The sequence below is a fragment of the Prionailurus viverrinus genome, chromosome D4 (genome assembly GCF_022837055.1).
Source record: "Prionailurus viverrinus isolate Anna chromosome D4, UM_Priviv_1.0, whole genome shotgun sequence".
Classification (NCBI taxonomy): Eukaryota; Metazoa; Chordata; class Mammalia; order Carnivora; family Felidae; genus Prionailurus; species Prionailurus viverrinus.
In genome coordinates this window covers 1,252,304-1,278,423 of record NC_062573.1, presented here as the reverse complement: position 1 = coordinate 1,278,423, position 26,120 = coordinate 1,252,304, and the positions used below count along the sequence as shown (strand labels likewise).

At 55.5% G+C, this 26,120-nt stretch overlaps 1 protein-coding gene across 1 annotated transcript in view; it reads right to left on the bottom strand.

Annotated features, from left to right (window-relative positions):
- The window catches only part of ENG (endoglin), a 31,553-nt gene extending 7,370 nt beyond the window's left edge, over positions 1-24,183 (bottom strand). Inside the window, exons 1-8 of the mRNA XM_047829058.1 lie at positions 23,749-24,183; positions 14,945-15,087; positions 5,796-5,936; positions 3,056-3,221; positions 2,213-2,378; positions 1,797-1,923; positions 1,191-1,365; positions 814-956 (exon numbers count right to left, since the gene is read on the bottom strand). Coding sequence (XP_047685014.1) covers positions 814-956; positions 1,191-1,365; positions 1,797-1,923; positions 2,213-2,378; positions 3,056-3,221; positions 5,796-5,936; positions 14,945-15,087; positions 23,749-23,815 — 1,128 coding nt within the window. The 5' untranslated portion in view covers positions 23,816-24,183. The remainder of the gene's footprint in view (positions 1-813; positions 957-1,190; positions 1,366-1,796; positions 1,924-2,212; positions 2,379-3,055; positions 3,222-5,795; positions 5,937-14,944; positions 15,088-23,748) is intronic.
- Positions 24,184-26,120: the final 1,937 nt, after the last annotated feature.

Here is a 26,120-nt window from a genome sequence, read left to right as displayed (position 1 = left end):
GAAATCTCACTAATGTGGAAATCTATCCCAAGAAAATAATCCTATGTAAAGAATGCACAATATTTTCTGCGCATTTATAACGTTGCACAACTGGAAGCAATCTAAATGTCTGACAAGGGAGGAAGGGTTAATTATGTCGTGTCAATATGATGGAATATGCGCTCATTAAAGTGATATTAAGTACATTCGTCAAAGTTCTAAAAATACATGAAGTGAATATAGCAGGAGACAGACAAGTGCGTTGGACAGGATTTCACCATGTAAGAAATCCACAGAGAACATGTTTGAGAAACACACTAAAATATTGGTAGCCACTGTCTTTGGGCAGGAAGACTGCAATTTTCTTTTCTGGTTTTTCACATTAAAAAAAAAAATCCAGTGTTATTTTTATAGTAAGTGCCTTGTTCTTCAATCTGGTGGAGATTATGTTGTTTAAAATATTCCGTTAAATGACCCCTCAGCTCAACCTGCATTTAGGATTAATTAATGATGACTAACTACTATCTGCTTTTTTAAACGTTTTGTTTTTGAGAGAGAGAGAGAGAGAGAGAGAGAGAGAGAGCGCGAGCATGAGCGGGGGAGGGGCAGAGAGAGAGAGAGGGAGACACAGAATCCGAAGCAGGTGCCAGGCTCTAAGCTGTCAGCACAGAGCCCGACGCGGGGCTCGAACCCACAAACCGCGAGATCGTGACCTGCGCCGACGTCAGACGCTTAGCCTACTGAGCCACCCAGGCGCACAGGACCCCCAAGGTTCTTGGCCTAAAGGAACGACCAGCTCTGCTCCCTGGGGCTGGGGGGTGGGGATGCCCTTACCGAGATGAGATCTTTCTTGAGTACCAGAGTCATGACGCCTTCGGAGCACTTGGGCTGGATCAGGGACAGGAGCAGCTCCTGGTTGCAGCTCTCCTTGGGAGGGGTGGTCTGGACAGGTGCGGGAGAGGTCTGCAGCCCACCACCTGCAGGGCAGCAGAGGCCGGCAGGCAGTCAGCGCTCCCTGTGCACCAGGCACCAAGCGCTTCGGTAACTAGCCGCTCAGTCCTCAGGCGGGGCACAAGGAAGACAGGGGACAGGAAGACAGGGCTCCCCTGGGCTGACGCAGCGGCCCCGTTCACACAGCGGCCAGGGGCACTTTCGCTGTCCCGGGGCCACTGATCCAGGGAGAGGGCGAGGGAAGGGAGGAGGGTGCTCACCGCAGCTGCGGGCCTGCAGCGAGACGACACTGGCCAGCGGGAGCTCCACGAACGATGCCACCACGCTGGCGTTGAGTCTCCGGGCCTCCCCCAGCAGGCCTTGGGGTGTGTCAGGGAGCACGAAGCCGCGGATGTTCTTCTCTGGAAAGATCTTGAAGGAGTATTCCCCAGTGGTCTAACAAGAGAGCAGGGAGCCACAGCCGCAGTCAGGGGGCAGCCTGGCAGGGGCGCCGCAGGCCAGCCAGGGTTATGGCAGGCCTCAGTGCCACCCTCCTTTGCTCCTACGGTTTCCTCTCTGCCTGGGCTACCTCCCCTCATCTCCTGGCTGCTGTTTGTCCTTCACATCAGCTTGGGGTTCACTTCTCCAGGAAACTTCCCTGACCCTGTGGGCTGGGGTAGGGGCCTCCCGAAGGGATGATGGAAAGCTTCACGGAGGAGGTGCCATCTGGGTGGAGGTCTGAAGGAAGAACAGATAGTGCACAGAGGAAGAAGGTGGATGTGTGAAGGCTCAGGGCTGGGGTGCTAATGCGGGGAGGTTGGGTTCCCTCTTTGGAGAGCCCCTGCGAGGCCCGCGCAGGGCTATCTGGGTCGCCGAACAAGACTCACCCAGATCTGCATGTTGTGGTTGGCGTCGATGAGCCAGGACACATAGGGGGGCCCTTGCAGGATAAGCACAGCGTCCGGATCCCCCGAGGCACAACGCAGTTCCACCTTCACGGTCACCGTCCGGGGCCTGCAGGGAGAAAGACCCCGGCGTCAGCGCAGGGCAGGAATGCGGGGTTGGGTGGGACCTGATGGAGACTGGCCAGGAGGGGACCAGGCCTGGGGTCTGGTGGGCAGCGATTGAGGGATTGAGGGCTTTCGCCTGGTCTCTGTAGGTCCGCGGGATGGGCGTGGAAGTGGGTGGGGCTCAGGTCCATAAGGGGCGGGGCCCAGAGATAAGGTGGCAGAAACAATACTGTTACTAGCCAGGGGTGGGGCTTGATGCGGGCGGGGCCTGGGGCGGGGTCAGGCACGCTTACCTGTCCTGGGTGCCGGGCAGGACCCTCACGATGTGTGCTTCCTTGTGGCCAGGCACACCCTCCAAACGACAGCCCCGGACAGAGGCCGGAGTGAGCGGCTTCCATTCGAGCGTGTGGCCCATGTCCATGAGGGGTTCCAGACTGCAGGAGGACGGTGACCCTGGGGCTGTGGGGACAAGCTCACCTCAGTTCCTCTCTGGGGCAGCCTGGCACCGCTACACAGTAAAAGCGGGGTGGGCAGGGTGGAGCAGCAAGGAAGTGGGGTGCCTGGGAGGACCGGAGTTCAAGTCTCCCCTCCACCACTTACTGCCAGGTGACCTGGGGCAAATCCCCTGGCCCGTTGCCTCATCTGTCAACACAGGGGTAATAAAGGCATGAACCCACGGCTCATGTTAGGGGTGCAGCCCAGCAATGACCAGCGCATCACCTCACTTTCTTCTTTCTTTCTTTTTTTTTTTTTTTTTTAACTTTCTTCTTTCTTACAGCATTTACCATGACCTGAAATTATGGAATGTATTCATCTGTGGACGTGTTTATTATCATCTCCCCACCACGGTGTTGGCTCCAGGATGGCAGGATCTGGGTCCGTCTGCACAGACTCCCCAGATGCCTAGCATAGGACTGAACACATAGTAGGTGCACAATAAACAATGTAAACGTGCTGCTTTCTAGGTCAAAAATTACTGTCCCCTTAGAGCACTGACTTGCTCTATGTGACCTGGGGCAAATCACATCCCAGTTTGGAGCCTTAGTGTCCACATCTGAGGAACGGGTCAGAGGAATTCACATTTTTTTTTCCAGAGCTGAGTCCTGAGTCCAAAGAGGCCGCTGGGGGAAGCTGACCTTGGTCCAGACGGAGGAGGATGCTTTCAGGGTCGTTCAGCTCAGCGACAGATGCGATGGGGCCCTTTGTATCTGCCCAGTTGAGGAGCTGACTCTTGGTGGTGAGGGGTGGCAGCTTTGTGGTGTTGATTCCTGGGTGTCCTTGGAAGATGACCATCTTGGGGTCCTGGGAAGACACGTGGAGGCTCAGAGTGCTGTTCCTGGGCCTGAGCCCCCTCTGTTCCATTCAGGAGGTTGGGAGGTGAGTTGGGGAGGCAGCCAGTTGGTTAACTGGAGGAGGCAGGGCTGAGAATCCCGAGCCTGATCAATCTGAGGCCCACTAATTGACCCCCTGCCCAGAGCCAGATCTGTCCCATCTCCCTCCCATACCTGGGGTGCCGGATGGACACGCATCTGTGTTCATTCACCTGTTCATTCAAACACCACCTCCCCCGCCTTCCATAGTGTTACTCATTCAACCTACCCTTGTGACATTATGTGGCTAGGGTCTGTGAGGCACAGTGTGTGCCTTGCCCACCCCCGCATGGTGCCAGACACATAGTAGGCACTGGGAAACATTAATCCGACTTTGTGCCCGGGCCCTGGGCCCAGCACCGGGGATCCTGACGTGTCAGATTTACCCAGATACCCAGCACATAGCAGGTGCTCCTTGTGCCGAGGGAAGGGAGCAAGGAAGGAAAGAAGAAACAAATGAGTAAATGAATGAATGAATGAGAGACTAAGGGATTGTCCCTGCCCTGGGGGATCTTACCGCCCAGAAGACAGTCATGCCTCAAGTCATGTGAAACAACGGTAGACGGAGGATGTTATTTAATAGACGCAAGGGAGCAAGACAGGTCTCTGGAGGGACAGGGATGGGAATCTGGAGGCGTCTAGCACCTCACTGCTCTACTGCCCATGCCTCAGGTGAGACCCTGGTGGGCCAGGGGAAGGAAGCAGGGAAGACTTCCTGGAAGAGGTGTTCTGTTGAAGCCAAAAGGATTCAGAGGAAGCTGCTGGGGCCCCAGACTCAGGAGTTCCTTTGCATTCCATCTTCAAAGCCAGGCGCATCGCTCTGGAACAATACCACCTTAAGGGCTTCAGGCTAGATACTAAGGGGGACTGCCTGACAGTGGGGGTAGGCAAGACACCACAGAATGGTCCACCTAGAACGGAGCAGGACTTAAACGAGGGAACAAAGTGATGAGCGCCCGGGTGAGGATCCCAGCCCCCATGATAGAAGGGCTGGGGCAGTGAGTGGTTTAGAGCTGGAGGAGAAGAGGGACCTTTACCCAGTCTGACTCTCAGGGTCATCATCTGTAAAATGGGCATGTAACAGGGATTAAAGGGCAAGGCGTTTGTCAATTGCCTGGTGCTGGGTCAGGCCCAGAGGCCGGAGCCCCAAACCCTGCTGCGGCCCCTCTTGTGGAGCCCCTCCACCCGCTCAGGTAGCTGTGGCTGGGACGCCAGCAGCTCCGACAGTGCCCCACCCCCATCCTGAGTATTCTTAGTTCCAGGGAGGAAGGCCTGGCCTGGCCTGGCCGGAGCCAGCCACTACTGCGACCTTCCTGCCAGGCGGGTGCATTTTCGTGTTCCCTGCGTCACCCAGGGCCCCGCCTGCAGGGCCCAGGAACGGGAAGGGGAAGGGGGGGGGGTGCTGCAAGTCAAGGCGGGGAGGAGGAGCCCTGGCAGGCCTGGCTCTCCACGGGGCCTTGATTTACCCCACGGGGAACAGAGGGAAGTCCCACCTGGGGCTGTTCGGGCTCTGCCCTCCTGATCGGTGTCCATGGCTCCCGGGGCTTTCAGGCTGGCCCTCTCCCTCTGGTGCCTGGGGCCAGCCTGGCTGCTTCACCCCACCCCCAACCGCTCTCGTCTCTGGGCCCATCTCCCAGGCAGCCCTGGATCTGGGTCTGTCTGGGTTCCCAGCTCCCCTCCTCCTCCTCTCTCTGTGGTTTCTCTTGAGTGTCTGTCCTTCCCACAACATGCTGCCTCTGCCTAGTTCCATTTTTCTTTCTGTGTCTCTCTCCCCCTTGTTATCTTTGCTGTTCACCCCCACCCCTGCCCTCCGCTTTCTCTGGCGGTAAACAGCAGCCGCTCCCATCTGGGGGCCACCTCCCAGGGCCTTCCAGTAGGGGAGGCAGTGCCCACAGGCCACCCCACCTCCTCCAGCCCTGACCCCCCCTTGCTGTGGGTCCCAGCCAGTTGACCTCCTCTCTGGTGGGTGTGTGCCTGACACTTTAAAACCTGAGTTTTTAAAACATATTTTTTTTTCTCCAGTGTAGGCCATGTTCATGAGAGCAAACGTTGCCAATTCAACAAAGCGTAAAGAACAAATAAATACCTCTCTCAATCCCACTTCCCAGCCGTAACCACTATTAACATGTTGTTAGTTTTCCTTTGTACATAGATGTTTTCAAGCAGATCTTGTAACTTCTTCAAAGACAGTGACCAGATTGCTTTACGGGATGTCACTGAATCCGATTCGGCCACCGGATAGGAGGGAAAACAGAGGTGATGCAAGAAGACTGGAGATGGCCAGGGTTGCCCGTCACCCTGACTCCCACGTCCGGGTTTGGAATCTTTACCCCAGACCCTGCCGCTTTTTGGGCTCTCTCATCAGGGCCCCATGGGATTCGCCAGGCAGGGCCCCGGTGAGAAACGTCAGAATGAAAAGGAGAAGCGGGGCTGCTGGGGCAGGGGAGCCCGGCCCACAGAGACGGACGGCAGGGGCCTCCGCCCAGGTTGGAGGTAACACACTCACGAAGGCCAGGTTGAGTGGGATTCCTGGGGCCTGGAGCCGCAGGAGCACGTTCTTGTTCGCGCTGAGGACCAGGAGCACCTCTCGGGGCCACGTGCCATTTTGCGTGGACTTCTGGATTTTCAGCTCCAGCTCTGACACCTCCTAGGGTGGGGGCAGAAGAGGGACACGCGCAGCAGTCAGGCTTGCTCAGCCTGTGGCGAAGACTCACTGTCAGCTTCCCCTCCCCTCGCCCTGCCCCACTGGGCCGCCCCTGTCTCCCAGCGCCCAGAGCCGCGCCCGGCCTTCGGGAGATACTCGGGTAACATTTGCTGAGTGAACGAAGGCGATTAGTCTCATCAAATCCAAAGAGATTTTTAAAAAGGCAATAAGCCCGAACTGTATCCAGTAGATCAAAGGTGGTTGTTTCTATTGAGCACCTGCTGTGTACCAGGCCTGCAAGCATCTGTGTGACTTAGGCAGCGCCCTGTGCCCCTTCTCTGTTCCTAGGCAGCAATGTTGAGGCACCCGCCCCTTCCCAGCTTGCGGTGTTCCTGTTTGCCTTACTATCTTGAAGCACTAAAATGCCCGTATTTTTGTGGCTGGAACGCCATCCTTTTGCTAGAAGACGAGGAAGTTGAAATCATTTGTCTTGAGAGGTACCCACTGCATGAAAAGTTTTAATCTCCCGTGGTGTATGCAGTTAGAATGCTTTCGTAACCACAACCGCATCCACAACAACAACAACACTTAACACTTACGTGGTGCTTACTACGTGCCAGGCCTGTGCTAAGTGTTTTGCATACGGACTGATCTACTCACAACCTGAAGAGGTAGGCAGCATTGTTCTCACTTAATAGATGAGGAAATGCACAGAGAGGTAAAGTCACTTGCCCAGGATCACACAGCACTAAATACGGAGCTAGGATACGCACTTGGACAGGCCTCGCCTCTCACTGTATGGCCCCACATTTTTCTGTACCTCCTTATTCCCAAGAAGAAAAAGGACACGGCGATCCCCAAGGCAAAGCTTCTATTGAAAGACCAGCACCCTCAGCCCTGCCCAAAGACTTTCTGAGCCGGTGAACAGGTGGCTGCTGAAACCGAGGCGGGGACGTGCCTCAGGGGCCCCACCAAGGACTCACGAGGACAAAGACGGATGGAAACACTTCACTGGAAAATGAGTTCCAGCCGCTCTCCAAAGCGGGCAGTCTCTACACGGAGATAAAACCTAACCCCTTAAACCTCCTCATACTTCTCAAAAGGGAGAGCGGTATTTCAAGATGAAGACATCAGTGGAAAGTTTTAGATTTCACTTCCAATTATCTCCTGGCCCTTTCCCCAGCTGATGTCACAGAGCCAGAGAGCGCGCTGCAGCCACTGGAAAAATCTGCCCAGAAGTATTTCCGTCAGTCAATAATGACACCATAGTCACTCTTTGTTTGTGACTTTGCTCTTTAAAACAAAAGAGCGAACGATGTGATTTCATTTTCAACGTTTCACAAGTAGCCCTTCCATTTTAGTGAGCTACTGAGGTTGGCTATCTTTGAATCACGACTTTTGTGCGAATTTATACAGCAATATATATTTCTAATTTATATTTTATAAGATCACATTTTTGATTTGTGTTTTCTTTTATAGTTGATTTATTGAGAGAGAGAGAGAGAGAGAGAGAGAGAGAGAGAGAGAGAGATAGCACGCAGGGGAGGGGCGGAGAGAGAGGGAGAGAGAGAGAGAATCCCAAGCAGACTCCACGCTGTCTGCACAGAGCCCCATGAGGGGCTTGGACTTGTGAGATCGGACTTGAACCGTGAGATCATGACCTGAGCGGAAACCAAGAGTCAGATGCTTCGCCGAATGAGCCACCCAGGCACCCCTCGTTTAGCGTTTTCTAAAGGGTTTATAACATTTTGGTTTTTGAAATATCTTTTAAAATCAATTTCGTAAAATATTTTGCACCCTAGGGGTGCCTGGCTTAGTGGAGAATGGGACTCTTGATCTCAGGGCTGCGAATTCAAGCCTCACTTTGGATGTGGAGATTACTTAAATAAAACTTAAAAAAAAATAGGTATACATTCTAAACACCTTAAAAGTTAAACGCTGGGTTTAATAGATTTGGGGAAACTATGAAATACAAATCTAAATGTCAGAACTGACATTTTGTTCCGGGATTGTGATCTCTATCTGAAATTGTTGTTTAATTAATTAATTTAAAAATTGAAGCATAGGGGCGCCTGGGTGGATCAGTCGGTTGAGCGGCCGACTTTGGCTCAGGTCATGATGTCGCGGTCCGTGAGTTCGAGCCCTGCGTCAGGCTCTGTGCTGACAGCTCGGAGCCTGGAACCTGTTTCGGATTCTGTGTCTTCCTCTCTCTGACCCTCCCCTGTTCATGCTCTGTCTCTCTCTGTCTCAAAAATAAATAAACGTTAAAAAAATTTAAAAAAATAAAATAAAAAAAAAGAAGAAAAAAAAATAAAAAATAAAAAAATAAATAAAAATTGAAGTATAATTAGCAGACTACTTGAAATTAACCGGAGCAAAGGGAGACCCACCTCCGCGGTACAGCCGACCTGCCAGAATCTTTGAGAACGGACCTGCCCTCGCCTCCTTACCCTGAATGCGTGTGCAATCACATCTGTTTGCACAGCTCTGTGTGGCTACTGAACGCCGTTCAACTGTACCCTCTAAACGGGCAAACTTGACCTAGACGAAACGGTTGACAAAGCAACTGACTATCGGTAATTTCACATGGTTCAACTTAACCTGTGCCTGGCCCTGTACTGAGCAGGCGACATGTGCTCTTGTGAAGCAGAATCGGGTATTTATTCTCCCATTTTACGGGTACAACACCACTGTCTAGCCCCATCTGTCTGTCCTCACCCGAGGGAGTGACCTTTGGGGCCACACACAGCGAAGAGATGGGCCCCGTGATTTGGAGACGCTCATCCGCAGGGATGAGATCTGTCCTCTGCCCCTTGCCGGGCATCCACGGCCCGAGCACGCGGCAGGCGACAGAAAAGCTGGGAGGGCACCCTCGGAGCTGGCAGGAAAGAGCCCTGGGAACCCTCATTCTTGCCGCTGCTTGGCAACTGTACCTGCTCCCCTGTACCTCAGTCTCCCCACTTGGTAGGACGGGGTTGGGAACAAATACCAGGTAGGGTTCTGGATAAAGGAAGTGAAAAAAGAGAAGTGGAGGTCAGCGTCGGGTCACGCCAAGGGTGAGGGCATGAAGAGACTGACACTTCGGGACATTTGTCACGACACACTCAGCTCTCCACCCACCACTCAGTTACCACCACGTCCCTCCTTGTACGGTTGGGGACTGAGACACAAAGAGGGGGAGCCACGGGCCAGGGCCACACGGCGAGTGAGCGGCGTGGAAACTCAGGGAGGCGGGAAGGCTGGGCTCCCTGGGGTCTCGGAGCTCCCGGACCTGGCCGAAGTCAGCTGGTTCCCAGAAAAAACCGGTTGGGTTTCCACAGCAAACATTTCCATCCCGTGGCCCTGACTCATCCCTGCAGTCCCTCATACGCACACGGACTTCCCTCTTCCTTCCCAGCCCAGAGCCCAGAGGCAAAGGAAAGGGGTCTGCCTTGCCCCCCACCTCCAGGTTCCCCGCCTTCTGAATGACATCCTGGGAATTCGGGGGAGCCTCGTGGAAGTGGGCAGGCCGGCCAGCCCCTCACTCCCAGCCCCGAACCGGGCCAACCCCCGCCCCTTCCCCGAGTGGGTGGGCGGGAGACCGAGTTTCTATTTTTGTGCCAGTGTCCCACAGATGCCATTGTTGGCCCAGCGGTTGGTGGCGGGAAGGGGGGATTTCGGTGAGGAGGCCCTGAACACTAGTAGCCACTTATAGAAAGTTGCTTCCAGCAATTCTTCTAGGAGTGGAGCCTTGGGGCTGCCTGCAGCCCCCACCCTCCTAGGGCCAGACTGGAGCCGGCCAGATTGGAGCCAGCCGTCCCTCTGTCCAGCCCAGCAGACTCAGATGATACGTACAAGCGGGCTGGTCGGGGAAGGGGGGGGGTCAAAGCCAGACTGGTCTGATTTCAAATGCGGGCTCGGTCGTTCACCTGTGACCCTGGGCAGTCACTCTTCTTCTCTGGGGCTCGATTTCCCGATCTGGAAAATCGGCTGAACGATACGCCCGCTTCACAGACTGGTTGCGGGTTCAGTGAGATTCTGCTTCCAGAGTGTGCTGGCCAGTGCCTAGCTAAATACACAGCAGCGGATGGCTTTCATTACCTGCCTTTTCCTCCTGGCCCGCCCATCCCGAGTGCCATGGGTTGGGGCTGGGGAGGTTGGCATTAGAGGTGGGCGGCAGTTAGCTGGAATTGCCTTAGCTACGTCTCACTGTGGCATCCCCTCTCTGGGCCTCGCTCTTCCCCTCTGTGTAGTGGGGAGTGGGGCTCAGCGATGTTCTAGTATTGTGTGGCCGCTGGATTTCATCCTGCCATCTTGGGTGGGGGCGGGCGGCCCAGTGTTTGGCATCCCAGGAGTCATAGTCTCTAGCCAGGTGGACACAGAGTGGGTTTCCAGACCCCCCCCCCCCCGCCCCAGGAGAGACCTACTACTTTCCGACGCTGAGGGCCCCTGGTCAGCCTATGTTCTCCCCACCTCCCCAGTTTCATTTGCCAATCTGAGAGGCCAGTGCTGGGCCCAGCCTGGGGCTTCTGGGCCCTTGAAGGGGCACAACTCTCTCCTCCAGGAGCTTGGCGAACACCCCTAAACAACCAGAGATGGACAGCAAGTGGCACCACGAACCCCTTGGGATGGTCCGTCAAGAAATGTTCACGTGCATGTATATTTCTCCTTCCTTCCTTCTTTCCATTATCCATCCACACACCCATCCACCCACCCATCCATCCATCCATCCATCCATCCATCCATCCTTCCATCCATCCATCCAACATTTACTTCCAGTCTGACCCTGAACTTGACACTGGGGACACAGCAGTGAGAAAGCAGACTATCCCCACTCAGCCTGTTTGGCTGCTGCCCATTCTGTGCCTTTCCACCAAACGTGCCCCTAATATCTGTAAGGCCTGGGTTACGACTACAAATGGCAGCCCCTGGCTTCCAGCCTGCCCTCCTTTCTTTTTACCTCCTTCTCTTCACGAGTACGGACGTGGGCAACGCAGCCCGAATGCCCAAGCTCTGCCATGGCCACCCCCTACACACAGCCACTGCGCCCATCCTTTAGGTCTGGAGGGGCTTCTACTAGTCACGCAGTGCCCCCGCTGGAGGGTGGGACGGGAAAGAGCCCCATGCAGCCTCAGGAGGGGGCTCAGCACACACAGGGCAGGGAATTCTGGAGTCCGGGTACCCAGAGCACGGACTCGGGGGACGGGTACAGGCTCCACGTCCCTTTGACCTGCAGCTACCCTGTCCCGGGGGAGAAGCACAACTGGAAGAGGGCCAGAGAAGAGCCATTAATTGTGGGGCCTGAACAGGGGTCCCCATTGCCCGAGTCTGAGAGTGACACTGCCCTCCACGGCCCTTCACAGCCTCTCAGGATGGTAGCCCAGGGCCCCTCCCACTCTCATTCTCTCTCTCTCCCTGCCTGAGCAGCCTTGCCTGCCCCTCTGGTCAGGAATGAGTCAGTGCAAGAGCCCAGCAGGTTCCGTCTGCTTGGGGGTGGGTGGGGTGTCTTTGGCCACGGGTTTGCCCAGAAGTAGGGTGAATCAGCGGCTGCCCCAGCTCTGCCTGGCTGCCTGGGGTTTGTTAGGAGGACAGATCGGTGCAGTCGGTCTGACGGGAATCGCTGAGACACCAGGCCGGTTTCCTGTCTCCGCGGGTCAGGATGTGACCCCGGGCCCCCTCCCGGAATCCAGGCTCCGGCCTGCCCTTCGGGGACCCGGTGAGATAGAGCCCCTGCCCAGTGGCCCCCTTGTCTGTCTGCCGCAGACCTCTCTTCCCCGAGCCGCTTGGCTCCCTCAGCTCACCGGCTGTCCACCCGCAGGAAGTCTGAGGATTCAGACGCTGCGCAGGGGTGGACGGGACAGCCGTTTCGGCGTGCCAGGGTTTGAAGAAGGCGGCCACAGGTCGGGAGGGCTTGGGCTGGTTGCTGAGATAGCCGCCCCCCCCGCCAACCCCCCGCCAGCTCATGTTTCTGGCCTCTAGGCCTTTGCTCCTGTGGGGCGCTCTGCCTGCAATACCCTTCACCCCCCTCTCTGTCTGGCTAGACGCCAGGAGCCTTTCACTAATGCCCCTTTCCCTCCACAGCCCCGCGTGCCCCTCTTTGCCGATCCCATCTCTCAACACCCGGGGTGCTGATGCCCACCTCTGCCTCTCCTGGCTTGGGATTGGCTCGATGGCAGGGGTCACGTCTGCTTTCTCTCTGCACCATCAATGCCCAACGCTGGCTGGGCACAGAGCAGGCACCTGTCGATGGCTGGTTGTCGGGCGGTGGGGAGGGGGGGCTATCAAGGACCCGATCCCTGGGGGCCTCCCCAGGGAGAAAGGGGCCTTCTGGGTCACAGCATGGGGTCTGGTGGGATTCACCGCCCCTACCTCAGCCACCCGGGAGCAATAACCTTTGGGGATCAAATTAGTTGACTGACGGGACGATATTCTGGAAACCATAGCATACCCGGCAAGATTTTTACAGGTGAGACACGGAGGCCAGAGAGGAGACATTATAACAACAAGCAGTGCTACTGGGCAGGCCTGCACTCAATATTTGCCTGCCCCACCCCACTGGATTCTCACCGCCCCCGGAGGTGCTGTTATGGGCCCCGTATTTCCCGTGGAAAACCAAGGCCTTAGAGAGGTAGCCCAAGGCCGTGCTGCCCTGAGCTGTGAGGCCGAAGTTCAATCTGAAGACTGGCTCCAGAACCTGCGTGCTTCACTGTTGCATCAAGGTCACACAGCAGTGCGTGCATTCATTCATTCATTCATTCATTCAATCATTCATTCACTCAGCAGTTATTTGGTATCTGTCAGGCCCTGGGCCAGATCCTGACACTCTGTGATTCTTTGGTGAGTCCCTGAGCCCAAGAAATATGTGTGAGGGGCTCCTGGGTGGTTCAGTCAGTTAAGCATCTGACTTTTGGTTTTGACTCAGGTCACGATCTCACAGTTCGTGAGTTCGAGCCCCACGTCGGGCTCTGCGCTGACAGCGTGGAGCCTGCTTGGGATTCTGTCTGTCTGTCTGTCTGTCTGTCTGTCTCTCTCTCTCTCTCTCTCAAAAAGAAAGACACAAACATGTAAGAAATAGGTGTGTGTGTTGGAGAGTGAGGAGAAGGGGCCCCCTCTGCAGGCCAGGCACCGTGTGGGGTGCTGGTCAGTGGCATCCAAGTCTGGAGTGCCAGTCTCCTGAGCCCCAGCTGTCTCCACCACCCCCTCAGACAGACATGCCTGGCAGTCTTGGGGCTTGCAGCGTGGCTTCTCGGATTAAAAGCCAGACGCCCCAGGGACTGAGTTTTCTGGAAGAGGCAGAGGGTGATGGGAGATTCTGTTGCCGTGAGCTCTAGGACGGCACGAGTGACCCTGGCATTCTACCGTACCCCTAAAAACCCTCCGATGACTGTCACTGCCCACGGGATAAAGACCAAACTCCTTAATATGGTGACAGGGCCTTTTCACCCCCGCCCCCATCCCTGCCCCAAATGTGGACAGCAAGCTCCCGCCACGGCGAACCACATTTGGACCCTAACCACGGTCCTTACCTGCCTGTGCATTCACTCTGTGCTCTGCTCTTCCCTAACGCCTCCTTTGCTCCATGAGCTCCTGACCATCCTTCGTGTTGTTGCTTCCTCCAGGAAGCCCTGCCTAATCCCACAGCAGTTGGAGTATCCCTGTCCTGCTCTGCCCTCCCCAAGAAAGCACCGATCATCCGGATCCTGGCTGACTGTCTACACATCTGTTTCCCATAGACCCGGGCACTTGGCAGGGGACTTTTCTCTGACTCTGGCCCCTCGTTGAAAGATTAGGGTTGGGGGAGCCCAGTCACCCGGAGGAGGTACAGAGACCTGATCATCAGAACAAACAAAACGAACTTCTAGAGGGCAATCTTATTTTCCATATCATCACCAAACTTGAAAAAAATTACAATGGCTACGAAAACCCTATAACATGTGCTTGGCGCTATCTTGGCTTGGGGATTATCGAGGCCCACAGTCCCGGTGGCAGGCAGGGCGGTGGGGAGCAGGCCCCCCCCGATATTGGTGGTCTGGGCACCCTCTTATCACCACACAAATGCAGGGCAACTTAACAGTTTCAGGGGCAGCTTGGCCACAAGTTCACTGAGCTGACACCACTAAATCGCTTTCAGGACCTGAGGCCACATCAGCCAGGTGTGGCTACCGGCCCAGGCAGGCCAGATGCCCACTGAACACACACCCAACTGGGGAGCCAGGTGACAGACAGCCTAGCGTGGGGGCTCCCAGAATCTAGTGTGAACTGTGGCCTGGGGCATGTTGCTTTGCCTCTCCAGGCCTGTTTCCTCCTCTGAAACGTGGGGGTAATAACAGACTGTGACAGATGGGCCCTTGGGAGGCTTAACACACATAAGATGTTGAACTCAGGTCCTGGCTCTTAGTAGGTCTCTAACAGTACCTAGCACACAGGAAGCCTCACACAGACTCTGGCACAGAATTTAGTGCATAATAAGCATTCGGTCGGTGTGTTATTATCATTAGGAGGGACTTAAGCTAACGCTGGACCTCAGGAGGGGTCTCAGGAGGGACGCTGGTCTCCAAGGTGGCATCACCGGCCGTCCAATCTCTGTGGGCTGCCTGGCCAGGTCATAGATGTTCAATGAGGGACATTCCAGGGAGGGGGATTTGGACTCCACGGAGGGAAAGCCCTTCTCAAAGCCCAAGCTGCCCGGAGGGGAGCTCAGTCCTCCGAGAAGCGTCAAGATCCTCACCGTTGCAGGTGCACAGGGGGTGGCTCACCTGGTTCGTCTCACTGCTCACGTGGTTCTTCTCCACTCAGTGGCCAAACCCCCCTTCCCACCTGGGTCTTGTGGCATCCAGCAGACCTCTGTGATGCTGGCCCCAGAATGTCATCCCTTACCGACCCTGTGAGAGGCCCACGTGTCCCTCCTGGCAGGCGCCCTGGTGAGGATGTGACCCACTGCTCCAGGGACAGCCGCAAGGAAGGCCCCCCTCATCCCCTTGGCCCGGGGCCTTTCTCTGGGGCCCCACCCAGCCCTGCCAGCAGGCGCTTACCCTTGAGGACTCCAGGAAGAGAATGTGGACTTGAAGGGTAGCGTTGGGGACCTGAGCCACGCAGCCCTCGGGAACCCGACTCGTGACGTATGTCACCTCGGCATCCACAGGCTGTAGGTCACAATGGACAGTTTCTGCAAGACCTGTTGGGGAAGAACAGCCAGAGAGAGCCCCAGATAAGAATAAGGCGGTGACGATGTTCCCACTCTCTGAATGCCTATTGGGTGCTTGGCACCGGCTGAGGGCTTTATTACCTTCTCACAGCTACCCTACGAGGTGATATCATTATATCCATTCCACAGATGGAGAAACTGAGGCTCAGGAAGGAAAAGTCTCTTGCCTGAGCTCACAGTGCTACTGGGGGTTGGGTTGACGGAGAAAATGCAGGATGCCCAGTTAAAGTTGACTAAAAAATGATTAATTTTTATAAGTATAAGCATATCCTAAATATAATAAAATGGGACACGTATCACTATTTTTTTAATGTTTATTTATCTATTTTCGAGACAGAGAGTGAGTAGGGGAGGGTCAGAGAGGGAGACAGAATCCCAAGCAGGCTCTGCGCTGTCAGCACAGAGCCCGATACAGGGCTTGAACTCACGAACCATGATCATGCCCTGAGCCGAAATCAAGACTTGGACGCTTAACCGACTGAGCCGCCCAGGCACCCCGGGACATATTTACACTAAAATTTTTTTCATTGTTTACCTGAAATTCAAATTTCACTGAGCCTCTTATATGTTCATTTGCTACATCAGGCGACCCTTGCTATGCGGAAGGGCTCACGCATGCACACACGCAAGCCTCCGGGCTGGCTCTCTCCAAAGGGAGACGAGGCCCGAGATCAGGAGAGGAAAACCTTCCCTCCCGTGCCTCCAGGGGGCTGGGAGGAACGAGGCAAGGAGGGTTGAGAGTCTCCTGGCCCCGAGGGACAGAGGGAGCCAGAAGGGCAGCCCAGGTTCAGAGGGCGGCCCTGGGAAGTAGGCCTGGGCCGCGGAGCCTGCCGCTGGGCCGCCCGGAAACGCAGGTCCTGAGGGAAGGGAATGGAATTTCACCCTGACCCAGCAGAGGAGGAAGAGGAAATGAGGCCCCTACACCTCGTCCTAAGGAATGTGCCGGGGAAGGGGGGGCTCCGGAGGAGGGAAGGAGGACAGAGAAGGGGAGACTGTTTGGAAGTTTGTGTCTCCATCTTGTCGCGCTCACTTCCTGTTTTCTTGGAGATCAAAGATGGGCGCGGAGGGACTGGCCGCACGTCCAGCCGTCGCCAGCTCAGAGGAGGGGGGCTAGGGAGGCTTCTTCCGAATCCCAGGCTATTGGACCGTCTTTGTCTAAGCCAGCCTTGCTGGGCTCAGGACCCCCAGGGGGAAGAGAAGGACTCAAGATGGCCGTCCCTGGTCACGGCAATACCATCCACCGGCAGCACGTTGAGAAGGAGAAGTTCAGGACGAGGACGTTTGGCTGCTATGGGGGCCCCACCTTATACGTCCTTGCCCTGGCCCTGTCCTGCGTGCAAGAATCAGAATGCAAGCGTCATATGACATTTTGATTGAAGGCAGGGTCCCTGGAGCCAGGCCGACCTGGGTTTGAATCTCCGGCCCGGGCTTACTGGCTATGTGGCTTTGGTAACGATTTCACCGCTTTGGACCTCATTTTCCTCGTCTGTGGAACGATAATTAGAACCCACATAACCCGTAGAGGTTATGAGACAGGGCATGTGGCATTTCTTTTGGTTACAGTTATCTGAGTGACTTCCGTCACTGGAGAAGAACGAACTGCATGAGGAGGTTGGGGTGAGGTGGAAAGGGCAGTCTGCAGGTGAGGGACCTCTGACAGGGAGGTCACTGGTGCCTCAGGCCAGCAGACCCCCTCTCCCCAGCAGATGGGAGGGCTGACCCCACCTCCTGCTGTCCCACCCCCTGGTGGCCCACTAGGCCCCTCAGTGCCCCTCAGCGCTCTCTCTCCCACTGCCTATCAGCAAACACAGACTTGGTCCAGACCCTTCCTATACAGATGGGAAGACTGAGGCCCGGAGAGGCAGGACGTGAGCAGATCACACGGTACATGGCTAGCCAGGCTGGGCCTTGGACCCACCTCTCCCCACAGTGACCTGGGGTCTGGCCTGCAGATTAACGCGGTGCCTTCCTCCTTTCCTTGGGACTTTCCCTGCCCCCTCCCCAGACTTCCAGGAACCCCAGTTCCTCCTGGATTGCCGGGCCACCCGGGGCCACCTCCTCCATGCCGTCAGCGGGAGAGGCCACAGGCCTGGCCATTATGTAATGATCAGATAACGGGCCAGGCTGGGAGATCAGATAAGAGGTCCATTTATTTTGGGGCCTTTTCGAATCCTGGCTCCCCCACCCCGCAGACGAGAATGGGGAGACAGGCGGGAGTATGACGCCCGGGCCTGTCTCCCGGAGCCGGAGGCGGGCCCAGACAGAGCTGAAAACAATCCCCTGGCACCAAGGGAAACGCCAGGGCCTCCCGGGACCCGGCTTGGAGGAGGCGCCACTAGGGGCCTGGGTGACCCGGCCTGAGCGAGAGACCCAGGAGCCACTTTCCCACCTCTGTCCCCTTCCTCCTCCGCCCCACCCATGAGCATAGAGCCACCTCGGCGCTTTCCAGATGGCCACCCCGGCACCTTGAAAGGCCACAGAGAATAATAATGGTCGAGAAAAGCAACTCCAGAGTCAGACAGCCTGGGTCAGACCCCAGCCCTACCCCTTAAAAAAGATGGTCACCTTGAGCGAAGGCCTAACTTCTCTGAGCCTCGGTTTCCCCGGTTGCAAAACAGCTTTCATCGTGCTTACTGAGAGCCAGGAACCATTCCGAGGCTGCCCAGGAGTTCATTCGTTGGATCCTTGCAGCAGGCCTACAGGCGGGTACCGTTATTGTAACCACAGGACGCATGGGGAGATGAGATCCACAAGGTGCAAGAGTTTGCCCGAGGTGGCCCAGCTATTAAGTGTCAGAGCCCTGTATTTGTACCCCGGGTGATCCGGCTCGCGCACTCGGCACCCACTTCCCAGCCGTGTGAAGAGCCTGGTGCCCCGTAAGCACTCTGAACACACTACCTGTGATTATTTCATAATACTGGGGCAGAGCCTTGTTGACAGGCTTTTCCTCTTCCTCAGTCACCCATCCACCCTTTGCCCCTTTCAGGGTCCAATTACAGCCTCACACATTCCCCAGCTTCCAGCCCAGCCACCCCCCGGTGACGCCCCAACGCCCCCTTCTCCCTTCTCCAGCCTCTCCCGTGGCTCAACGCCCTCAGGGTCAAGTCCACACTCCACAACCTACCACGGAATTGACAAGGGCAGGGATGGGATACATGCCAACGTTCAGGTCCCGATTCTGCCAGCTCCCAGCTCCCTTTCCGTGCCTCAGTGTTACTGTCTTCACAACGGGGATGACGGTAATCACGACACCCTCCTCATCCACTTGCTGAGAAAGTTGGTCAGAGGACGCCTGCCCGCTAAGCGGGCTCCTGATGCGCGGGGTTGCTCAAGACCGGGCAACTGCTCTCATGATTATTTATGCCCACTGGGGAGACGTGAGCTTTTTCTCCAAATACACCTCATTCCCTGCATCAGCCGTGCTCTTTCCCAGACCAAGGGTCTTCCCTTACTTGACCTCTTGGTCGACTTCTGTTCAACTCTCAGAGCCCTTTTGTGACGGGACCGATCCAGTTACACTCTCGCTGGATGGGTCAGTGTAAGGCCAGGAAGGGAACCAAATCTCCCCTCCTCTCAGGCAGTATCGCACAGCGGTTAGACCCACGGCTCAAGCTCCAGCTGCTCATTTCTGGGCGGTCCGCGTGAGCAGATCTCTCCGCCTGCCTGTTCCCCAGTCTCGTCCGCTGTCAAATGGGGGCGACAGGAGTGTCTGCTTCTTTGGGCTTTGGTGAAGTTTGAGTCTGATGGGACAGATCAGGCATAGTTCAGCGTCTGGCACAGAGTGAGTGTTGAGTCAATGTCAGCAGTCACATTTGTCCCTTCACCCCTGTCCCTGTCCCAGGGATCAAGTCAGCTCCACCCCAGATGATGGTCCTCTTCAGGCTCCGGGGCTGATGTCCCAAAGCTGGGTCTTAGTGTCACTGTCTGTCTGGCTGAGATGACAGAGAATCTCCACGGTCATGTCCCCAGAGTCTCGTCCTCTGACACCTGGCTCACACATCTCCTCTTTTGCCTCCCGGCAAATGGGAAAGTGCACTGGAGTGCAGGCTCTAAGGGATGGATATTTGTGGTCTCTGTCCTGCGTCACTAGCCCCCTCTCCAGAGAACCCCAGATCCCCGCACAGGTGGTAGGCAGCACAGGGCTCCAAGTCCCATCTCTGTCCCAACCCTCAGTGTAGGCTTGTCCACACTTCGGAAACACTCTTTGGTCCCAGCCACCCAACGTGGGCCTCGAATCCCAGCATCCTCGCCTCTGGGACTCTATCCAAGTGAAATACTCCAAAATACAGGAAGAGGTGCATGTACCAAAAACGTGCGCGGCGGTGGTATTTATAACCAGCCTCCAAGGGGAAACCACCTAAATATTCAGCAATGAGATTCACCAAACGACGGGATGGCACATTTAAGGGGAAGAACATTCTGGAAACACGATGGGGTGGTTATGGAGTCTACATGACAACATAGAAACCTTCTGGGGCATAAGAAGGGTAACCAAGACTCCCAAATGTTGATTCGTTTGCATCAAAATTACCTTAACAAGCTAGACAAAAACTAGTAAGCAACCCACCAGCATGTTCACAACGCCTACATTAATAAAAGAACTCGGGGGGCGCCTGGGTGGCGCAGTCGGTTAAGCGTCCGACTTCAGCCAGGTCACGATCTCGCGGTCCGGGAGTTCGAGCCCCGCGTCAGGCTCTGGGCTGATGGCTCAGAGCCTGGAGCCTGCTTCCGATTCTGTGTCTCCCTCTCTCTCTGCCCCTCCCCCGTTCATGCTCTGTCTCTCTCTGTCCCAAAAATAAACAAACGTTGAAAAAAAAAAAAAAAAAAAAAAAAAAAGAACTCGGGAAGTGACTTTTTTCCCATTATCTATTTTAAGGAGGAGCCCAAAGTGAATATATAACTAAATTGCTCTTTAAAAACCTACATGATGGGGCACCTGGGGAGCTCAGTCAGTTAAGCATCCAATTCTTTTTTTTTTTTTTTAATGTTTACTTATTTTTGAGACAGAGAGAGCATGAGTGGGAGAGGGGCAGAGAGAGAGAGAGAGGGAGAGAGAGAATCCCAAGCAGGCGCTGCACTGTCAGCACAAAGCCTGACGCAGGGCTTGATCTCATGAACTGTGAGATCATGAGCTGAGCCGAACTCAAGAGTCCGGACGCTTAACCATCTGAACCACCCAGGTGCCCCAAGCATCCAATTCTTGTCTGTAAGACAATTAATTGCCTAGAGAAACCTTGTGCTGGAGAGCAGGGATGTTGGAATTTTATCCATGCATACTATGCATTATTACTGTTTTCTTCTTTTTTTTTCTTTTTAAGATTTTATTTTTAAGTCATCTCTACACTCACAACCCTGAAATCAAGAGTCGCACGTTCCACCGACTGAGCCAGCCAGGCGCCCCTATTACTGTTTTATTCTTACAGAGATGGAGTCATGGCCATTTGAACATCTAATGCTGCGTCCCAGACATCTGTCCACAACAGTGTATAGATTTAGCTTTTTCTTGGTTTTGGCTGCATGGTATTGCACTGCATAATAATTCATTTGATAGAAAAAAACAAAAACAAAAAAAAATAATTCATTGGATAGGACCCAGGCTGATGGACATTTGGGTGGTTTCCAGTTGGGTTTTTGTTCCAGGTACCTGTGGACCATACAGTTTATTTTGGAGTTGGACAAATCTTTATGGAGTTGGGCAAACAGCTCCATAGAGCTGAAGGCTGAGCTGTTACACATAGTACGGTTTTGAGAGATTCCGCCAAGCTGTGTTTCCAGAAGGCTGGACCCATTCTTGGACTCGTCTTGGACCCATTTTTACCCTCTCTGGCCTGATTGAGGATGTGAGGGTCACTCCCACCCCATCCCCAGCGTGGAGATCTGGGTTCTACACCTTAACCCAGGCCCCCCATCTGCCTTCCATGGGCCACAGATGGTAAATGAGTTGAGCTGGATGGTTTGGAATGTCCTTGAGCCCTGTGATCACCAGCAGGGTGCTGGTACCTGTTCACAGGAGCAGAATGATATAAGTCATCCGTTTTTCCAACTGGCTGTTAAACACAGCCATTATTAAAAATTAAATTTTGGGGTGCCTGGCTGGCTCAGTTGAGGGAGCATGTGAATCTTGATCTCGGGGTTGTAGGTTTGAGCCCAGTTTGGGCCCCAGGTCAGATTCTTGGGGTTGGGATTCTCTGCTCCCCCTCTCTCTGCCCCTCCCCCACTCGCACGGTCTCTGTCTCTGTCAAAATAAACAAATAAACTTAAAAATAAATAAATAGGGGTGCCTGGGTAGTTCAGCCAGTTAAGCATCTTGACTCTTGATTGTGGCTCAGGTCACGATCTCACGATTTGTGAGATCGAGCCCCACATCAGGCTCTGTGCTGACATCCTGGAGCCTGCCTAGGATTCTCTCTCTCCCTCTCTCTGTTCCTCCCCTGCTTGTGCACGCACCCTCTCCCTCTCTCAACATAAATAAACTTTAAAAACAACAATAAATAAAAATAAAATCTTAGGGGCGCCTGGGTGGCTCAGTCGGTTAAGCGTCTGACTCTTGATTTTGGCTCAGATCGGGAACCCGAAGTCATGGGATTAAGCCTCGAGTCGGGATCCTCGCTGAACACGGAGAGCGTTTAAGACTGACTCTCTCTCTCCCTCCCCCTTCTGCCCACCCCCCACCTCGTGTGAGCACGCTCTCTCAAAAAAATAAAAATTAAAAAAATTAAATCTTAAAAAAATTAAACGTTATAAAGCTTACAAATAAATTATGTATTTTTTTTTAATTTTTTTAACGTTTATTTATTTTTGAGACAGAGAGAGACAGAGCATGAACGGGGGAGGGTCAGAGAGAGGGAGACACAGAATCCGAAACAGGCTCCAGGCTCCGAGCCGTCAGCCCAGAGCCTGATGCGGGGCTCGAACCCACGGACCGCGAGATCGTGACCTGAGCCGAAGTCGGCTGCTCAACCGACTGAGCCACCCAGGCACCCCATAAATTATGTATTTTTAATGGTAACAAAGAGCAAAACTCATTACTTCCTACTTATTTTACTCCATTTCACTCGATCCACGCTCTTGAGGTTATCTCTGTCTGTCCCATCTTTGGCGTGCCAGACAAAGGCACTTCTGGACCTCGCATCCTAACTTCAAGTTTGGGGAGTTGGGAGCTTGAATTCAGCCACGTGGGAACATTTACACCCTGGACATTGACAAAATGCTATCCCCCACACCCTCCACCCCTGTTGCTAATTATTTTCCAGCACACCCCTGCCTTCCATCCAGGAAAACCAGAGCCTACACGGATCTTTCTCGGATGATTACGAAGAAGAGAGTGTTATCAAGCTAGAAGTGTGGGGGAGGCGGGGGAAAGACAGGGCAGCCTGGGGACCGTTGCGCAGCTCGGGTAGGCTTCTGTCTGGGCTGTGTGAACTTGGCAGGTCACAGCCTCTACTTCCTCTCCTATAAAATGGGGAGATAAAGGCGGCCATCTTGCAGGGTTGCTAGGAGCTACATGGGGGGAGGGGGGGGAGCTTGCTTAATACACGTGGTTAGGAGCCACAAGCCCCAGGTCAAATTCATGCTAGGTCTCTTAATGTCTGAGACAGTTTTTTGTGATCAGTGAGGCAGTGGTAGGGGGTAGGGGGTTTAAAATGCCACAGGTGGAATCAGGTGGGGAGGGGGGTCACTGCTGTGCTCTTCCCTTATGTTCTCCCCACCACACCCCCAGATCTTCTAGGGAGTTCCTAGATGCACCATGGGTGAAGGGGTGCCCACAGGAGCTGTCCCCTGGTTTTAGGCGGGCACAGAGAGGCCCACATGAGTGGGATGAGGGGTTGGGAGCCCCCAGCTTCTCACGGCCACTCATCTGGTCAGTTTCAGAAGGCCGAGAGCCAAGACCACCTGGAAAAACCCCCAGGCTGAGGAACTCCCACAAAACCCCTAGTCCGGGGTCGTGCCCCCACCCGGCAGCATTTCAAGGAGGCGGGGGTAAGTAGAGGCAGAGGGAGAGCGCTAAGTTCAAGAGCATTCTGGGAGCCACTCACAGGCCCCGGAGAGGCGAGGGGGCAGGAATTTAAAGCTAATCATACAGCCACAGTAAACAACACAGGACCCTCCAGCCTTCCGGAGAACTCTCTCTACAAGACTGGCCTCACCACCGACCATCGCCACAGCCCAGGAGGAGTTCTATTCCCACCCCCACTTCGCAGTCCCCCAACATCACACCGCGAGGAAGCAACCACACGAGATGCGAACCAAGTGCCCTAGTGCTGGGAATCCACACGCCCTCCTTTCCACAGGTTCTTCAGACAGGAACTTAGGCTCAGAGAGGGCAGGAGACTCTCCCAGGGCTGCACAGCAAGCATTCTGGGACCTGGGCTTCTTGGGGAGAAACTGGACATAGCTGGGAGGCTAGAGGCCAAGGTTAAGGTAAAGGTAAATAACTCATCCGTGTTTGAGACTTTCAGGGCTGAATGTTCGTCGTCCTGCCAAACCAGGATGGTTCGTCACCCTATGGTGTCCATCTGGGGCCGTCCAAACCCCCTCGGACGGCCCCACTGGGCATGAGCTTGGGACCAGGCCAGAGGCCGGGAACACTTGGGGCCAAGTCTCCCCACCCCGGGGTCCCTGGACACCTACTTGTCGGTCTGAGGCTGCAGACGGCCAGCAGCAAGGCGACAACGGGGGGAAGCGTGCCGCGGTCCATGCTGTCCAGCTGGGGGTCTGTGCGCCGGGCCTTATCCGGTGTCCAGGGGCAGGGCTGCAGGCGGGCGTGGGGGCCGGCGTGGGCGCGAGCGGGGACCCAAGGGGAACAGGCGGCCGGAGCGGCGGCGTCCCTGCTCCAGCCTTCTGAGGTGGCGGCCGAGGGGTCAGGAGAAGTGGGCACAGGGGCGCAGGGCCGGGGGTCGCTGGCTGAAGGATGAACGGGGAGGGGGTGCTGGGCTCCCGTGGACGGCAGCTGCGACACAGCCCTGGCCCGGGGGCGCAGATAGGAGCAAGGGTATGAGCGGCAGCGGTGGGGAGCTCCCGGCTCATCCAGCCTGGCCCGGGGAGGCAGGAAATGCGCTTCCTTAGAGAAGGGGCTGGGCCAGGCGGCCTGCCAGGCGGGGAGAGGAAGTGCCACGGGCTGTGTCGCTGGGTGGGGGGCCCTGAGGCAGGGGGGAGGAGGCAGTGGGGTGGGAGGGCCCAGGCTCCAGGCTTGTCTCCCCCACACACCCCGCTCCCCCATCCCACCCTCTCCAGGGCTGGTGGGGCGCCTCCGGCAGCCCCCAGCCGACAGATGAAAATAATCACCCTGACAGCCTACCCGGGAGACCTTTCCGGGGCCGGGCCCTGGCCAAGGAGGCTCAGCTGGAGCTCCTAGTCCCATGAACTCCGTTGTTCCCATTTTGCAGATGAGGAAACAGAGGCCTGATGTGGTGAGATAACTGGCCCAAGAAGATGGTGGAGGTGGGATTTACACAGGTGTCACTCCGCACCAAAAGTGCCTTACGTATAAGCCTGACACTGGCTCGTCATTCCCTGTTTTGCAGGCAGGGAAACTGAGGCCCAGGATAAGGAAGGAACACTCTCCCAAGTGGCAGCTGGGGCTGAGGTCTCAGGGCCCAGGGAGGGCAGGGGTACATTGGGTCTGCCCCCTTCCACGGGTGGAAAATCCTCCAGGGACAAGAGATAGCCCCAAACGAAAGAGGGACCCTCTGTACTGTCCTTTCTTTTTAAGTTTATTTATTTTTGAGAGAGAGAGACACACACACACGCACACATGCACACACACGCACACACAGCGCATGAACAGGGGAGGAGCAGAGAGAGAGGGAGATATAGAATCTGAAGCAGGCTCCAGGCTCCGAGCTGCCAGCACACAGCCCTATGCAGGGCTCGAACTCACAGACCGCGAGATCGTGACCTGAGCCGAAGTTGGATGCTTAACTGACTGAACCACCCAGGTGCCCCTGTAATCTCCTTTCTGAAGTCAGATGGTCCTGGATTCAAAACCTGCTCTCCTTGCTCTGAGCTACGAGGTCTTGAGCAAGTCTCCACAGCCTTTACCCTGTTTGTAAAGTGGACACAGCCGTGCCTTCCTCACCAGCCTGCTGTGAGATTTTGGGAGGTCAGGGCACTACAGCGCTGAGCCTGGGCCTGACTCAGGAAGTGCTCCCCCATCGGTGCTCCCTGAGCCTGGGAGACAATCCCCAGAGCAGTCCCTTGTTCATCTTGCAAATAGTAAACGCCAACTGTGTGCTCCCCATGGTTTTAGTCACAGGTAGCCCCTAGGGTCAGGCCAAGGGAGCTCAAAGAAAGCCTGAGCTGCCTGGCCTTTGAAGGACTGGGGGAGTAGGGGGTAGGGTGTAGAAGAAATGGGTAAAGAGGGTACATGGGGCAGGGGACCCATGGCAGAGAGGGGCACAGAGGCAGGAAGTGGTTGGACAACTTGCGGGACAAGCAGGGAGTGTGGTTGGGACAGGAAGCCTGGAGAGGCAGGCTCTGAGGGGGGCGGTGTGTGTGGGGGGGTGCTTGAAGGCCAGGACTTGATCCTGAAGGGTAGGGGGAGTCATGGAGGGTTCTGGAGCAGAAGGTACCGGCTTTGAGAAGACAAATTGTGGGGTGTGCTGGCAGGACCCACAGAAGGGATGGGGCCAGGAGGCCTTTCTGTTTATACTTGTCCTGGGTCACAGATGGAGAAATGGAGGCCCCGGGAGGGAGGAGAAGGCAGGAGCCCTGGGGGCCTCTGGAGGGAGAGAGCAGGAGTGTGGTTGTCTCTGCAGGAACTGACACAGGGGCGTGGGGAGTGTGGGCGTGGCTCCTTGGGCGGGGATAGGGGGAAGGTTCGCTGTCAGACCCCTGCAGCTGCCCGGCCCGTTTCTGGTGACGCATAGGTGCGGGGTCATGGGGGACCCATCCGTGCCCGGCAGGCAGGAAGGCTGTGATGGGGAAGATGGGGCCACCCGGAGAGTGACCACTCCTCTGCCTGTCCCGGCGGGTGCGGAGATGGGGAGGTGGGCACCACAAGG